The 16,563-nt window shown below is 34.2% G+C and overlaps 1 protein-coding gene and 2 pseudogenes across 1 annotated transcript in view; 1 reads left to right on the top strand and 2 right to left on the bottom strand.

Annotated features, from left to right (window-relative positions):
* Window positions 1-3,336: 3,336 nt before the first annotated feature.
* The window catches only part of Mcmdc2 (minichromosome maintenance domain containing 2), a 36,763-nt gene continuing 23,536 nt past the window's right edge, over window positions 3,337-16,563 (top strand). The window contains exons 1-8 of the mRNA XM_046428582.2: window positions 3,337-3,560; window positions 3,652-3,782; window positions 3,858-3,917; window positions 8,377-8,572; window positions 8,918-9,040; window positions 9,267-9,371; window positions 12,516-12,641; window positions 14,466-14,703. Of these exons, the coding sequence (XP_046284538.1) occupies window positions 3,467-3,560; window positions 3,652-3,782; window positions 3,858-3,917; window positions 8,377-8,572; window positions 8,918-9,040; window positions 9,267-9,371; window positions 12,516-12,641; window positions 14,466-14,703 (1,073 nt within the window). The 5' untranslated portion in view covers window positions 3,337-3,466. The remainder of the gene's footprint in view (window positions 3,561-3,651; window positions 3,783-3,857; window positions 3,918-8,376; window positions 8,573-8,917; window positions 9,041-9,266; window positions 9,372-12,515; window positions 12,642-14,465; window positions 14,704-16,563) is intronic.
* LOC124082077 (proteasome maturation protein-like) lies at window positions 6,636-7,106 on the bottom strand (annotated as a pseudogene).
* Window positions 13,126-13,223, bottom strand: LOC124082174 (U6 spliceosomal RNA; annotated as a pseudogene).

Raw genomic sequence — 16,563 nt, 5'->3', positions numbered from 1 at the left:
TTTTCTTGCCTCTGGGACAAAGGATAGGACAAAGGAGTTGGCTGGAATTTTGCATTTGAAATAGCCTTCCATGGTGCCCACTGATATTTCTGCTGCCTTTGAACAAGACCTCAGTTGGAGTCCATCACTGCAGATTGCAGACCACCAACTACTCTCATTCACTATAGCCTTCAGACGTGTCCATTTCTGTGGGAACAGGTATCGATTTTCTTGGGTATGCACACCCCCCCACCCCCAAGTATCTAGGCAGTCAGGTAACTACATGGTTAGTCCCTCAGGAGCCTACTGAAATGTTTCCAACCTGACTGCCATCTTGCATTCCAGCTAAACAATTTTGAAGTTTTTTTAAAAACACACCAGTATCTTTGGGCTGTAATAACAAAGAAAACCAACTGTAGCTCCGTCTCTTCTTTGCCTTGAAAGGAGGGAGCAAAGTAAAGAAATCCATGCTGTGGGGAAAGGGCAGGACTCTCTCCAGGTTGCAGGAGGCAGGTGGTCCCGGCAGTCCCCGCGCGCCGCCAACGGTCGGTGGAGCGTGCACGCATGCGCGGGAGCAGCCACGCACACCCGGCCCCCTCGACCCGCTCTGCTGGCGCGAATTCCCAGGGCTCTGTGGCTGCCGGGCAGTTCGAAAGCTGTGCGTAGGCAGGGTTCTGGACCTCCGTGAGTGAGTCAGGGTTCGCTTCTTCTGCTTGGTTTTTGTGAGGTGTTTTTCTGCCCCCAACCTCTCACCAGTTCACCCTTGGTACTGAGGGGATCAAGAGAGAAAACTGTGATCTGTGCCTATTCACGTGACCCAATAGTTGGGTTTTTAGACTTTGAGAGGACTTAGAGAATTGGAATTTTATCCTTGATCACGTATTCATTGCTTTTTTTTTTTTTTTTTTTAAGGCTTTCACGTCTTCTCCTCCACTTAACCTCTTTACTTGTAATTGCATTCATTCCTTCCCTAGGACCCCCGGGATACACCTGACACCGAGACTTCAGCTCTTTGGACTGTACAGAACTCCAGGTCCTGATATATGTCCCTCTGGCTTATATCTAGGCGGCCCAAGAGCCCCTCAGAATTCAGAGTATCACAAGTGAACTTTTCCTTATTGTTTCCCTATGTTTCTTCCTGGGTTCATATTTTCATTAGAGGAGCTGCACCCATTCACCCCTATTTAAAAAACTCACTGACACTTTTCCCCCTACATATTACAGACTGGCTATCAAATCCAGCATGGAATCTTTAAAATTCTAGATTCATCTCCTTCACATTTTGTTTTTAGGGCTGTTGATTGGTCCATAGATCTGTCTCTTAGGAATATTACAATAGCTAAAAACTGATAATTGACTTTTCCAACTAATTTTCCACTTAGGCAGCAGAAACTGATTTAAAAAAAAAAAAATCTGAGGGGCTTGGATTGTAGCTCAACCTACCATGTGTGATGCACTTGGTTCAATCCTCAGCACCACATTAAAAAAAAAAAAAGTAAATAAACAAAACAAAAAAAAAGGTGTTGTGTCTATCTACAGCTTAAAAAAAAAACTTGAATTTCCTGTAAGCTTTTTTTTTTTTTTTTGCTTATATAATCATTTGAACTTTTAAAATCTTCATGATATGGCTTCTCCTTATTATTTCATTATTAATAGCTTCCCTTCCTTCAACTTTAGAAACCTAATGTCTTAATAAAGCAAAGATGTGATTACTGAGCAAACTTTTTATTATACTTATGGCCACAAAGAAATAAACTCTGAATTTTCACCCCTATGTGATAGTGAAAAGGATAGTCTCACTTTTCTCTGAAAGTAGCCTGAACTCCAGGTTAGCAGGGGTGTGGATCCAATAGTACAGAACTCATAATGGAGGTTGGGGATGTTAACTTCTATCTGGGGAAAACTTTCTCTTCCTTCTATTTGCCTCTCCTCCAATTCATCTCCCAAATGTCACCTTTAAAGTAGAATTCATAGCTGTTTCACTATGACTGTCTTGTTCTCACTGTCTTGAATCAAAACAATAGAAAATGTTGACTCACACACAAGGATGACCCCAAATTTTGTGAATATACTTGATGTTCTTTCTACACTCCCTAGTACATTCATACTTCTATTATAGCACTTAAGTTGTCATGTAGTTGTTTCCATATTGTTCTTCCCTCATTGCACTCTTTCTGAAAGAGAGGTACCACATTTTACTCATATCTGTATCCTTAGTGCCTAGGATAGTCAGGTTAGCCAATAAAAAGTAAATGCCAAATCAATAATGGAAAATGAATGAATAAATGTATTAATCATTATTTCTGACTTCTCTAAACTGGCAACTTCACAAAGGCAGGATACAATCTTAATCCTTTTTCCTAATACATATTATAATTACTGTATTGCATATATTGTTTCCATTTAGTGTTTTGTTTTCTGTCTACAATAATTTTTCATATTCCACTCTCCACATATTACTATGGTTTAATGTTTTACACGTTGAACAATGACACAGATTTTACTGAAGAAAGTCCCAATCATCTAATATAATTCCTTGATTTCCTACAGCTTAAGATACTGAGCCAATCAGGTGATTTTCCATCATAGCAAATGCTCAGTCAAGAACTGATTTCTCAAGATTTCCCAGGGTAGTACTCATTCTACTGTTTGTTACTTAGATTGAATTATGAAACAACTTTTACTACATTTATTTATTTGTTTGTTTGTTTGTTGGTTGGTACTGGGGATTGAACTCAGGGACACTTGACCACTGAGCCACATCTCTAGCCCTATTTTGTATTTTAATTAGAGACAAGATCTCACTGAGTTGCTTAGCACCTTGCTGTTGCTGAGGCTGGCTTTGAACTCGAAATCCTCCAGCCTTGGCTTCCCGAGCTGCTGGGATTACAGGCATGTGCTACCATGCCCAGCTCCATTTGAGGATCTTGATCTTAAGTTTGCTATCTTGTGAAAGATCTCCTGAGTGTTGATTAAAATGTTAATTGGGGGCTGGTGGTGTAGTTGAGTAGTAGGGTGCAAGATTAGTGCATGTGGGGCTGGAGTTGTGACTCAGTGGTAGAGCACTTGACAAACATGTGTGAGGCCCTGGGTTTGATCCTTAGCACCATATATAAATAAAATAAAGGCCCATTGACAACTAAAAATATATTTAAAAGAAAGATTAGCACACGTGAAGCTCTGGGTTCAATCCCTAGGATTCTACCCCCTCCACCCCTGAAAAAAATTAAAAGTTGACAAAAGAGAACAAGGTTTTGTTTCCTTTTATCTAGGAATTTTTTAAGAGCTGGAAATTTTGCCTAGTTCTATTTCACTCTCAATTTTAATAGTTTTTAAATTTTTATTAGAGATTTTCAAAAGTAAAATTTATTTTCTTTTATCTCTAGGTGTTCTCATCTTTTCTATGAGTTTGACCCATCTGTAATGATTATCGGCAGCTAGTAGTTTAATCATTAAGTAGTAGAGAAGAAATATTAATTAGGAGAAAATGTCAAATCTAAAAATGAAAGAGGCAGCCCTTATCTATCTTGACAGAAGTGGAGGTCTCCAAAAGTTTATAGATGATTGCAAGTACTACAATGGTATGTTCAACAAAGACGATTTATGTTAGAAACTTTCAAATAAATTTCTACATATAACTATCCAGACTTTTACATTTGTATATTTTCACAGATTCAAAACAAAGTTATGCTGTCTATCGATTCAATATTTTAATAAATCCTTCTGATGTTGTTGAATTATATGCTGAACTTGGAAATCATATTTTACACCATCCTTTAAAAGCTGCTCAAGTTTTTCAATCAGTAAGTTAAAGAAAGAAATACTTTTATGCCAATACTTTTATTTTTGGTAACTTGTGTGTTTGTTTGAAATTACAGGTCTGTTTTATTGCTGTTAAGACTCTCTCATTAATTGGACAATTACAGACTGAAACTCAAGTAAGTTTAATTCACTTCTTTTAACATTTTATTTATTTATTCTAATTTGTTATATATGACAACAGAATGCATTTCAATTTATAGTACACTTATAGAGCACAATTTTTCATGTCTCTGGTTGTACACAAAATAGATTCACACCATTCGTGTCTTCATAGATGTACTTGGGGTAATGATGTCCATCTCATTCCACCATCTTTCCTACCCCACTGCCTCCTCTTGACCTATCCCTCCCCTTTGCCCTATCTAAAGTTGTTTTAATTAACTTTAACAACGAAAACTCACATGCAAACATTCAAGATGACTTGTTAATTTAATATTTTTATATGCATACTTTTTTGTTTGTTAAAAAGTATAATACATTCTTCAAAGTTCAAGTGAACATCCTTTTTGTTTTGGTGCTGGGGATCAAACGCAGGGCCTTGTGCATGCAAGGCAAGCACTCTTCCAACTGAGCTGTAGCCCCAGCCCTCAATAGAATATCTTAAATATGCATTTTTATTTCCTATATTACCACTTATACAGTTAAACATTTTTATAATAAATCATTTCAAACACACCTCAAAGGAAAGAAAATAATTAGGAAACTCTTATATATCTGTCACTCAAATTCGGTGTTTTAATATTTTATCATATGGCATCTTTTTGGGGGAGTGGGAGTGGGGGTATGGGACTAAACCTAGGGGCTCCACACCACTGAGCTACATCTCCAGCCCTTTTTATTTTTTATTTTGAGACAGAACCTCACTAAGTTGCGTAGGGCCTTGCTAAATTGCTGAGACTAGCCTCGAACTTGTAGTTCTCCTGTTTTAGCTCCCAAACTGGCTGGGATTACAGTCATACACCACTGTGTCTGCAGCGTCCATTTTTTGTCCAAAATATTTTAAAGCAAATTCCAGGTGTTCTATTATTTTACCCCTACATACTTCAGTATCAACTAAATATTATGGACGTTTTTTCTACATAACCACAATGCCATCATTACCCCTTATGAAAGTAATAATAATCCTTTGATATCATCCAATATCTAGTCCGTACTTAAATTTGTCCAAAATTACCCTAATGTCTTTCAGTTAGTTTGTTAAAATCAGTATCAAAACAAAGTCCACTCATTGTAATTGGTTTTTATATCCTACTAAGTCTCTTTCAACATAGAGCCATTCCTTTTCCCTCCCTTTTTGTACTATTGATTTTTTTTTTTTCTTTTTTTGAGTACCAGGGGCACTCAACCACTGAGCCACATCCCCAAACCTATTTTGTATTCTCTTTAGAAATAGAGTCTTAATGAGTTGCTTAGCACCTTGTACTTGCTGAGGCTGGATTTGAACTCACAGTCCTCCTGCCTCAGCCTCCCAAGCTGCTGGGATTACAGGCATGCACTATCAAGACCAGCTTGTACTATTGATTTTTTGAAGAAAAAAATTATGAAGTGTTACATAGTCTGGATTTATCTGACTACTCTCTTTTAAAAAAATATATTTATTTTTTAGTTGTAGTTGGACACATACCTTTTTGTAAATTTATTTTTATGTGGTGCTGAGGATCAAACCCAGGGCCTCGCACCTGCTAGGTGAGCACTCTACTGCTGAGCCACAACCCTAGCCCTTTTTTTTTTTTTTATACCAGGGATTGAACTCAGGGGCACTCAACCACTGAACTGCATTCCCAGCCCTATTTTATATTTTATTTAGAGACAGGGTCTAAGTTGCTTAGTGTCTCGCCATTGCTGAGGCTGGCTGTGAACTTTTTTTTTTTTAATTTATAAACATCTTTTTTTAAATATCTTTATTTATTTTTATTTTTTTAATGTGGTGTTGAGGATCAAACCCAGCACCCCCCCACATGTCAGACGAGCGTGCTACCACTTGAGCCACATCCCTAGCCCTGGCTTTGAACTCTTGATCCTCCTGTTTCAGCTTCCCAAGTTGCTGGGATTACAGGCATGCGCCACTTCTCCTGGCTTTTTTTTTTTAAATGTTCTAAAAATCTTTAATTTTTATATAGCAGGTTCATAAAGAATACTTTATAAGATTAGTAATAATGGTAAAATTGCTTGAAACAAATTATTATGAAATTTGTTCAGGGATGCATAATATGTATAAAAATGAGTTTATTTTTCTTTAACAAGTGCTGCTTTCTGATATACCAAATACATATTAAATCCACGAAATACAAGAGTTTAATCTACATCTGTTGGTTGCTTTAATTTTTCATTTAAAGACAAAATCAAAACCTTTGAAACTACACTTTTCATTATAAAAGAATCAAAGTATATCTGTATTTCTAAAATACCATCAATATAATGAATTCTTCTCACAGACGACACTAAAACATGATAAATATCTTCTGTACTCAATTTGAGGTGCTGTCACTGAAATTAATTATAAATGTCTATTCTGAAAGATGTTGCAATAAAGTTGGTAAACTAAAATATTGATACTGTTTTTTTAATTAAACTTATGGAATATCTAGAAAGTAGGTTGAATTAGAACCTGTTGACAATTTATAATATTCTTGAAAAATAATTTTGAATGACAAAGAAAGCTATGATTTTACTATAATTTAGGAGTTTTAAAATTATCTTCCTTTAGTGCTTTCAACTGTCCCTTGGTCATAAATTGAAAACTCAAATAATTTCAAATAATCATGGTTACTATTTAGGCAGAATCTCATGTGTACTTTTAAGGTTGTATAAATGGAATTATAACAAAAAGACAACTATAACAAGATGTAGCCCCTCTGATTCATGAATAGCACACTATCTTCCAGTAAACCGAGTTTATATTCCACCATCAAATGTGGTTTGCCCACTAGTTCCCTTTGAGATGGATCATTAAGAATATCTCCAAATCCAATAGTCCATCATTATTCCTCAAAATATCCAGGGCAAGGTTTGAGCTCCAAAGAAATGGAAGGCACTGAACCTGCTGTACTGCCTTAAATTCCATTTGTAATTTCAGAGGAGCAAATAAACCTTGGATGTTTCTCAGAGTGGAAAAATTCATTTTATCTTGGTTGAACTGGAAATTTTTTTCTGATAATTTAAGAGGATGACTGGGCAAAATTTCATTTTTCACACAAGAAAAACCTTTCCGAAGAAAATCATGACTTTCAAAAGGCCCACTTGCTGAAAGTTCTGAAACTGAAATACTGTCTTTTCAGTTGAGATCCAGGTCCTCTGGTATTCATCTTCACACCACTCAGGGAACACTGTTCAGTAGGCCCTCCCAGATTACTTTCTTGTGGTACTTTTTCCCCTGTATCTTATATATCTAAAAGAGAATTTTGCTTTAAAGACTTAGATTCAGATTTATCCAATTTTCACCTATTTTAACATAGTTCCAAATGGCACTTTATCAGGAGGCTATAAAGTTGTCCCACTTTTGGCAATGTCACACAGTTGATCAATGGGTTTAGGTGATATTATTCTGATCCCTCCATTACAGACTTTCCCATTAACTTTCACCTGATGGTTTTAGAAAAATTAGAAGCCATCATTTCACATGGATTTGCAAAAAAGGTGATTTTTCTAATTTCAGCATCTTTTCTGAAATTATACAGCAAAATAAATTTTCTTTTATCAAACTATATGATTATTCTGAAATATGATTTGTACAGGAAGAGTAAGATAAACTATGATTCTTTTTAAGTTTCAGACAGTAAGGAGGTAAATTCAGCCTCTAATTATGACCAATATTGTTTTTTTCCTTTGTTTAAATATGAGAAACTCATGAATCTTTAATATATTTCATATATTTTAATGAATCTCTGTCATCATTTTGATTCTTATAATATTATATCTTTAGGCTTTAGGAGTTCCTTCAAGTTTGCTCCTATGTCCTTTTGACACATGCCATTAATTTTTTTTTTATGACTCCCTTAGTTTCTGACATAAGATGCTCCAACTGAATCTGGTATATTTTCTGTCCCAGACCTGGCATCGACCATCTCCCCCAAAGAGCCTTGGTTTTTTCAAGTGAGAAACAACATTTGGAGATGACAATTTGGGTACTAGTAGTGTTCTTAGCTATTGGGTTGACATTATTTTAAAATTCTTTTTCAGTGGGCAAAGTCAGGACATGTATATTTTTAAGGAAAAGTAATGAGTTTATCATTATATTTTATTTATTTTCAATTAAATATTAGATTATAAAATTTGTTTTTCTATAATTTTTAATCTCTTTGCTGTCAGTCTTAAAATTTTTGTTCCCAGGCTAACAGTGTAGCTCAGTGGTAGTGAGCTAGCCTAGTATGTGTGAGGCACTGAGTTCAATCCTCAGCACCACATAAAAATAAATAAATAAAATAAAAGTATTGTGTTCATCTACAACTAAAATAAAATTAATTTTGTTTTTTAACACTAACAAATCATTTACTTGACTTATTTTACAATGTACTTATATGTCATAATGCATTTGCTCTGTGATTTTTATTAATAATATTCTTATGTTCTTATCAGATTAACATAGTGCTGAAATTAACACACTTACCTTCTCTGCCAAGTTATTGTCTTGATCTTTGTGAGTTTCCACTTGATTATACATCTCAGAGATTTTATATAATGCAAGGAATTGTGATTGCAATAACAACTGTAACCAAGTATACTCAAGGTGCAAGATTCCTTTGTTCAGATGAAGCATGTCCTTTTTCAAAAGGTAAATATTAAAATGTAAAATCAAAACATGAAACAATTTATTTGTATTCTTTAATCCCAAAACTTGTTTATAATTTGTAATCATTTACAAAGTAGAGTAAATTGGTATCTCCTAATGTTTATAAATTTAATTTGCCTAATCTTTGATAGAAATTATGTTTAGCATCTATATTACAAGTGCCTTAGCACAATGTTGGGCCAGAAACAACCCCGATGCAAGGAACAGTTAGTTGATCTACTCTGAACCTGAGTGCAAATAGAATTAATTATCCCTTAATTAGACTAATATTGATTGGAAGTAGGTGAATTTGGAAGCAAGTTTAGTTTACCACTGTTGTTCTTTCAGGATTTCAATATGTAAGAGTACATGTGCCTGGAGCTACAGAATCTGCAACAATAAGAAATGACTTTTTGTGCAATTTGTGTTCATCTTCACTCCAAGAAGACAGAAAATTTAGAGTACTTGGTGGTAAAAATGCATTTACATTTTGTATTTATAATTTTCAAAATACCGCTGATATACGAGTTGAGGATTTAGTTCAGTGGCAGAGCTTAGTGATAGAGCTAGCACATGCAAGGACCTGAGTTCAGTCCTTGGCCATGAATAAAAAAATAAAATTGTCTGATATTTTAATGTGAAAACTAAACCAAATATATATTCAAATAACTAATTTGTTTTGTTCTTTTGCCCCAAGATAAACAGATAGTTGAAATAATTGCCACAGAAGCACTTCATGCTTTTCAAGGATATTCTAAAAACCAGCCATTTAGGTTTCAATCTCTTACAATTTTTCTAAGAGGTATGTAAATTCTATTTGAACTCAAATTTCTATAAAATATGGAATTGATTAATTTCTGCTTTATATTATAAATGTACTTCTGTGGCTTAAAAATTGTCATCTTGTCTGGCATGATGGTGTACACCTATAATTTTAGCAACTCATGGGGCTGAGGCAGGAAGATTACAAGTTTGAGGTCAGCCTGGCAACTTAGTGAGACTATGTCTCAAAATAAAAAATAAAAAGAACTCAGGGAATGTCTGCAGTGGTTCAGTGCCCTGGGGTTCAATCCTTAGTACCCCCTCCCCCACACCACACATGCACATAAATTGTCATCTTGAGAATTTTTTTTAAAGAGTCTCATTTAGTTAATGTATCAATTGTTCATTCAGGCATACAACATTCACTTAAAAATATATTAGCACCTGCAATATCCTAAATGTTATGCTAAGTCTCGGGTCACAGTCATTTAAAGATAATGATCCTCCATTATTCTATGTGTATATGTCTTATGTTAATGTTAGGGTTATTTTAGAATGTAAGCTTCATGAACATAGATGCAACATTTGTTTTTTATTTTGCATAGTAAAATCTCAATAACTATTTGTTAAATAAATGAATGAACATTCACAAATGACTAACTGCATCAGTAAGTACCCATGAGAAGACAGTCTTGCCACAAAGGAGAAAATCATTGTCAGTCATCCAAGGAATGATTAAGTTTTCATTGAGAAGCCAAAACTGAAAATAAGAATGGGGCTTAACCTTTTCTTCTGGCTAAAATTGGATAATTTAAACTGTTCGGAAAGAGAAATATTGAATGTAAACCATGTATAGGAAACATGGAAGTTAGAAGAGTTGGGATTCAAAAAGAACTCTTTTCGGGCTGGGGTTATAAATCAGTGGTAGAGTGCTTGCTTCACACTTGTGAGGCCCTGGGTTTGATCCTCAGCACCACATAAAAAAATAAATGAATAAAAATAAAGATATTGTGTCCACCTACAACTAAAAAAATATTTTTTAAAAAAAGAACTCTTTTCCCCATGATCTAAGAAGGATGAAAGCCCAGACGATAATAAGTAATTTTTATATAGCAATTACTGTGTGCCAAGCATTCTTATGTATATTAACTTATTAGTTAGAGCAACCTATAAGGTAGATTCTGTTATTATCTCTATTTTTACAATGTGGAAGCTGAGGCACAGAGGGGTACAGTATCCAAGATATAATCACATGCATATAAGCCATACATTGCAATATAGAAATCTAAATGGGTATCTCTTATGGTTTAGCAATGAAGTATCCCCCTAAAAGCTCATATGTGTGAGAATGCAAGAATGTTCAGAGCTGAAATGATTAGATTGTGAGAGGTGTAATCTAAAGGGGATTAATCTGACGATATGGATTACACAGGCAATGACTGTAGGCAGGTAGGTTGTGGCTGGAGGAAGTAGGTCATTAGAAGTATGCCTTTGAGATTTATATTTTGACCTTGGTGAGCAGAACTGTCTCTCTGCTTCCTGGTTGCCATGTTCTGAGCTTCTTTCCTCTGCCATGCCTTTCACCATGATGTTCTAGCTCCCTTCCAGCCCAGATCTATGGAGATGACAGACCTTGGACTGAACCTCTGAAACTGTGAGCCAAAATAAACTTTTCCCCCTTTAGGTTGTTCTTGTTAGGTCATTTGTTGTCAGCAATGAAAAAGTTGACTAAAATACTATTCATCTTGAATTTTAGTGGAAAACCTTTTCTCTAAACTCTACAAAGAACCCAAATAAAACTATAAAAATTAAATGAATAAAAGCAGGACTTTTGGATTTGACATTCAGAAAAGATTCGCAGACTTCCCAGTTCCTTTTCTCCCCCTTGACCTTTCCATGATCTCAGGATATACCCTCCAAACTGATTCCATGTAACTGTTGAAAAGTTATTTATTTAGAGAGATAATAGTCTCTATTTCATTTTCCTCTTGTAATTTAATCATACTTTTAGTCTTTTTTGTTTGTTTGTTTGTTTGGTTGGTTAACTAGTTGTTGATTGATATGGGGTTTTTAGTGTTTGTTTTGATTTTTTTATTTTCTGAGTTGTTGAGCCTGATTCTTCTCTTTCAGGTCTGTAGGGTAATACCAGCTATGCTCTCTGAAGCTAAGAGGGAGGGAGATCACTGTTCTATAAAGAGAGACCTTAACCCTTGCTCCTCCTTATAAACCATTTTTTTTTTGTAGGTTTACAACCAGTCAACTTCTAGCTGTGGAATGGAGGATTAATATATTTAAATTTTTAGCCAGTGTGGTGGCGCATGCCTGTAATCCCAGCAGCTCAGGAAGCTGAGACAGGAGAATAAGAAGTTTAAAGCCAGCCTTAGCAACTTCAAGGCACTAAGCAACTCAGTGAGACCTTGCCTCTAAATAAAATACAAAATAGGGCTGGGAATGTGGCTCAGTGGTCAAGTTCCCCTGAGTTCAATTCCCAGTTATTACCCTCCCCCCAAAAAAAAGATTTAAATTAAAAAAAAAAACAAAAAACATTGAACACATGCAAAAGCTCTGCCCAATCTGTACGTATAAGAGAAGAACCTAGCCTAATGTAAAAGTGTAGACTTTGGAGGAAGGCTGAATTAGATATGAAGTTCAATCCTGCCACTTTTTAGTTATTTAGTCTTGTGCAATTCACTTAGCCTCTGAGTTCTTTGTGTATCAATGGAGATAAGAATATCTACTTTACAGTTTATAATTACATAATATAAGTACTTTAAAAATATTATAGACAGTAAATGGTACCTTTTACAATTATTTTCTTCCCAAATAATATTATTACTTATAAGATCAGTATTATTCACACTGCTTATCATTTAATACAAAGATGTTTTTTCTTATATAGAATGATCTTTTTTCTTGATTATATTATAGGAGGGTATCTAGTTGCCATGTCATATGCTTCTTGAAGTTAATTCTTATTGCAGCCAAGTATCAAAATTTGTCAGCAATAAAATTGCCTCAGTTTACATTATTGGTCCATTACTTGTGAATATTATACTAAACAAAAGTAAATATTGCATTACTAACTCAATTGCTGAATTGTTACTGATTTGGGATTTTGAACCATATGATCATTTACAAGTTTCATTTAGCAAATATTATTTTCCCCTGTGTTTAATCATTCTAGATGAATTAGTGAATAAAATGAACATAGGAAATGAATATAAAATTATTGGAATTCCAACCTGTGTCAAAACCTCACAAACTGCTGTCTGTATAGAGGCAAATAGCATCACTCTTTGCAATCTAAAAGGTAAGGAAAATCATATATTAACAAACACTTAAATTTAAATACATTTGTTCAGCAAATATTTATTGTTTGCCTTTATTCTGAGAACTCATCTAAACAGTAGGATATGGATGAAAACAGGACAAAAGTTCCTGCTCTTAAATCCAATAGATTGCCAATAAAATGTAAACTAATCAATAAGATAATTTCTGATAAAAATTATATGGAGGAAATAAAACAGGATAATGTACAATTTTCTGTCAGGCAGACCCCTTCCTTTGAGTTAAATATTATTTTGAACCTGGTAAGGTGGCATGCACCAGTAATCTCAGCTATCTGAGACGCTGAAGCAGAATGATCAGTTGAGCCCAGGAGTGGGAGGCCAGCCGGGGCAACGTAGCAAGACCCTGTCTCAAAAAGTTTGATTGTTTTATAATTAGCAATAAGAAAGAGGTTTCGGGATGCCAAAGAGTTTTTCTACAATACCTTTATTTATTTCATTTGTTATTTTAATATGAAACATCTAACAAATTTGCCTGTCATCCTTGCCCAACAGCCATACTAATCTTCTTTGTATCATTTCAGTTTTGGTGTATGTGCTACCACAGTGTTCCACAGTGTCTGTTGTTTTCTAGCGAAGGCAATAGAAAATGACTATTAATCTGAGAAAGAGAGCTCAATAAAATAACACCCTTTTCCTCATCTGAGTCCTGAAATAAGATACCAGATAAAGGTAGATGGGGCCAAACTATCACCTTTATTACTAAAAATTTCCTTTAACAGCTTCAACATAATTTTGCATTATGTAAACAAAAACAGAAAGCCAACTTAATGTTTTAACTTGGTTCACAAATATGTAAATGAAGGAAAGGCTGGTTAAATCTTGAATGGAGTAGAATTTTTTTTGGAATCCCTAAGTAACCATCTATAGTAATAGAGATGCCCAAGCTGACTTTAAGTATAAGTGGATTCTAGATACCTCAATTTATCTTGAAGAGAAAACTTAAACAAAAATGTTGAAGAAAACAAGCACTAATGGACCGCACACAGACAGTTTAATGACTTTTTATATTTTCTACTGTGAAATAATTCAAGATTTATTGACTTTGGTAGCAGAACATGATTTATTTGTCGGTGGAAAAGTGTGATTTTTTATGCTGTATTCCAGAATTATACAGATTTAACCTACCACATGTGGCAAGAGCTGGACTAAGATAGGTATCTTTTATTTATGGGGTAGGAGAATAGAGGAAATTATGATGAAATCTATGATGGCAGCCAAGAGAAAGGAGAAGGGGACCGTTATTCATGCATAGCTCAGCTATTCCTACCAAACTTACCAATTGGATAAATTACTTACCCTTTTCAGGAGCTGGAAAGAGTGAGGGGGTGGAGAAGATCTAGATTATTACAATATACTACAAGATAGTGCTTTCAAACTAATAAATATAAAATATAAATCTTTCTTTTAAACCACAATATTCCAGTAGTTCCCATTTTTCTCATTAGCTCTCACAGAAGTTGATATTATTTCAGACATAGAAATGTAGGATCAAATTCAGCAATATAGGAGCCCCATGATTTGCTTTGCTCATTTATGTCTTAGGATTTGCTTTCAATCCATAGAAAATTTACATGAGCAATGAGGTGACTGCTTTCTTTTCTTTTCTTTTCTTTCTTTTCTTTTTTTGCATTCTCTGGGATAGAAAGGATAGACAAGCATGACCTTCACTCATAACTTAATATAAAAATTTGAATACAGCATCATTAGGAGAATGATAATTTCATTTTGAATAACTGGAATTTAAGTGTCTATAATGCTTTTTTTGTTTTGTTTGTTACATTCAGTTCCTTCAGGAATTAGTGACAACTTCAGATGCCTCCTCTCCTTGACTTCTAGCTCATGCTGGAAGTTTACAGCAATACTTGCCAATATCTTTGCATCACACATTGTTCCTCCTGGGACTTACAATTTACTCAAACTCTGTTTGTTGTTGAGTCTAGTACAGACAAGTGACCGTAATAAGGAATCAGAAGATTGCCTGGATATTTTAATTATAACAAGTGATACTCTACTTATAGACAGGTAAAATAATGTGTAATGAACTTTTACAAATTATAAATTGGTTACAGAATCGCATAAATCCTTCTCATTAGTATTATTTCAAGATGAGTATCTAAGTACTAAGTATTTAAATCAGCTTTTATCAATGAAGTTGAAATTTTTAAAACATGAATTGAGCATTGGAATAACTGCTTTCAATATTTTGAGACTCTAACCAAAGTTTTAATGAATATCACCAATCAAACCTTTACAAATGAATGCATCTTTCGTAGGCTCCCTTCCCCCATTCCCTAGCTCAGCATTCTGCTTTTGTACCTTGTTTTCATTTTTAAATAATCCTCCCTATGAGCCAACAAGCCATTTTCATATTTTTTTACAGATCCTATTCAATAATATTGGTTCACTACACCCAAATGAGGCTATTAAAAAAATGCCAAAATTACCGGGCTTTTTGCAGGGGGGTTGGAATAAGCCTCTGCTCAGCATTTTGGGGCTCCCCACAAGCAATACCTTTTAAAAAAATAGGTTACTTAAATGTTTATGAAACTGGAAATAAACTCTCTACATTTATATCTTTTTTGCAATTCTAAGGCAAAAATAAATTTATAAAATGAAGTTGAATTTTTTAAAAATTCAAATTAACATTAATCAAACAGATGAACTTCATTAAAGTTAAACCATTACTGACAATGTAAATTTGTTGTTAAGTGCTACAGATTGCACCAATTTATTCCTCCATTAATAGAACATTAATACTCTCAAGTATTTAAAGCTTCCTCATAGCCTCACCGACTCTCTTATCAAACTTTAAATTTTGCCATCTGATGGGTGAAAATGGAATTTAATTTGTATTTCTTTAATTGGAAATAAACTTTAGCATAATTTAGAGCTTACTAAGCATTGTGTTATTTTTCCATGAACTTCTGTTCTTGGCTATTGTCATTTTTTTCTATTAAACTGTTTACCTGATTCTTATTGAGTTGTGATACTCGTTGGAAATCAAGGCCTTTGTCTCTTTTTCTGTTTGTAATCAGTGTGACTTTTCTTATGGTATTTGGAGCTGTATGAGAAATCTGGTTTTGTTTGTTTGTTTCTAGGTAAAATTTATATATAGTGAAATAATCAGATAATATTATTTAAAACAGTGAGGTTTTACGAATGTATATGCTCCATAACCATAATAAAACTATTTTCATCACTCTAGAAATATGTCTCTCTCTTCTAATTCCTATTTCCACAGGTGATTTCTGTTACCATAGATTAATTTTCCTATTCTTGAACTTCATATAAATGGAACCATACAGTGCACACTCTTTTCTGTATAGTTTTCTTGCTCAATATAATGAGCAATCAATAAGATTGATTCACTTGTGTCCTCATTATTTTTATTGGTGAGTAGCATTTCATTGTATGAATATACCACAGTTTATTTATCTATACTCCCTGTGGTGGACATTTGGGTTTTGCATGTTTTGACTATTACAAATAAATCTGATGTAACCATTCTTTTTTTATTTTTTTCCTGGTGCTAGGCCATGCACATGTTAGTCAAATGCTCTACCCCTTAGCTATACTCCCAGTCCTGCTGTAAACATTCTTTAAAATATATATATATATATTATTTATTTGTAGTTGGACTCAATACTTTTTATTTTATTTATTTATTTTATATGGTGCTGAGGATAGAACCCAGGGCCTTGCATGTGCTAGGTGAGCACTCTACCATTGAGCCACAACCCCAGTTCAGCATTCTTAAATATATATTTTTTAATTTTTCCTTTTATTGGTGCATTATAAATATAGAGTGAAATTTGTTATAACACATTCATATGTGTGCACAATAAAACCATATAACCTGAACAGTTTCATTCCCCAGTACCT

The sequence above is a fragment of the Marmota monax genome, unplaced genomic scaffold, assembly GCF_021218885.2.
Source record: "Marmota monax isolate L192 unplaced genomic scaffold, Marmota_monax_Labrador192_F-V1.1 WCK01_AAM20220418_F8-fsc00044, whole genome shotgun sequence".
Taxonomy (NCBI): Eukaryota; Metazoa; Chordata; class Mammalia; order Rodentia; family Sciuridae; genus Marmota; species Marmota monax.
The sequence above is the reverse complement of the archived record's forward strand: the minus strand, read 5'-3'. Positions and strand labels throughout refer to the sequence as shown.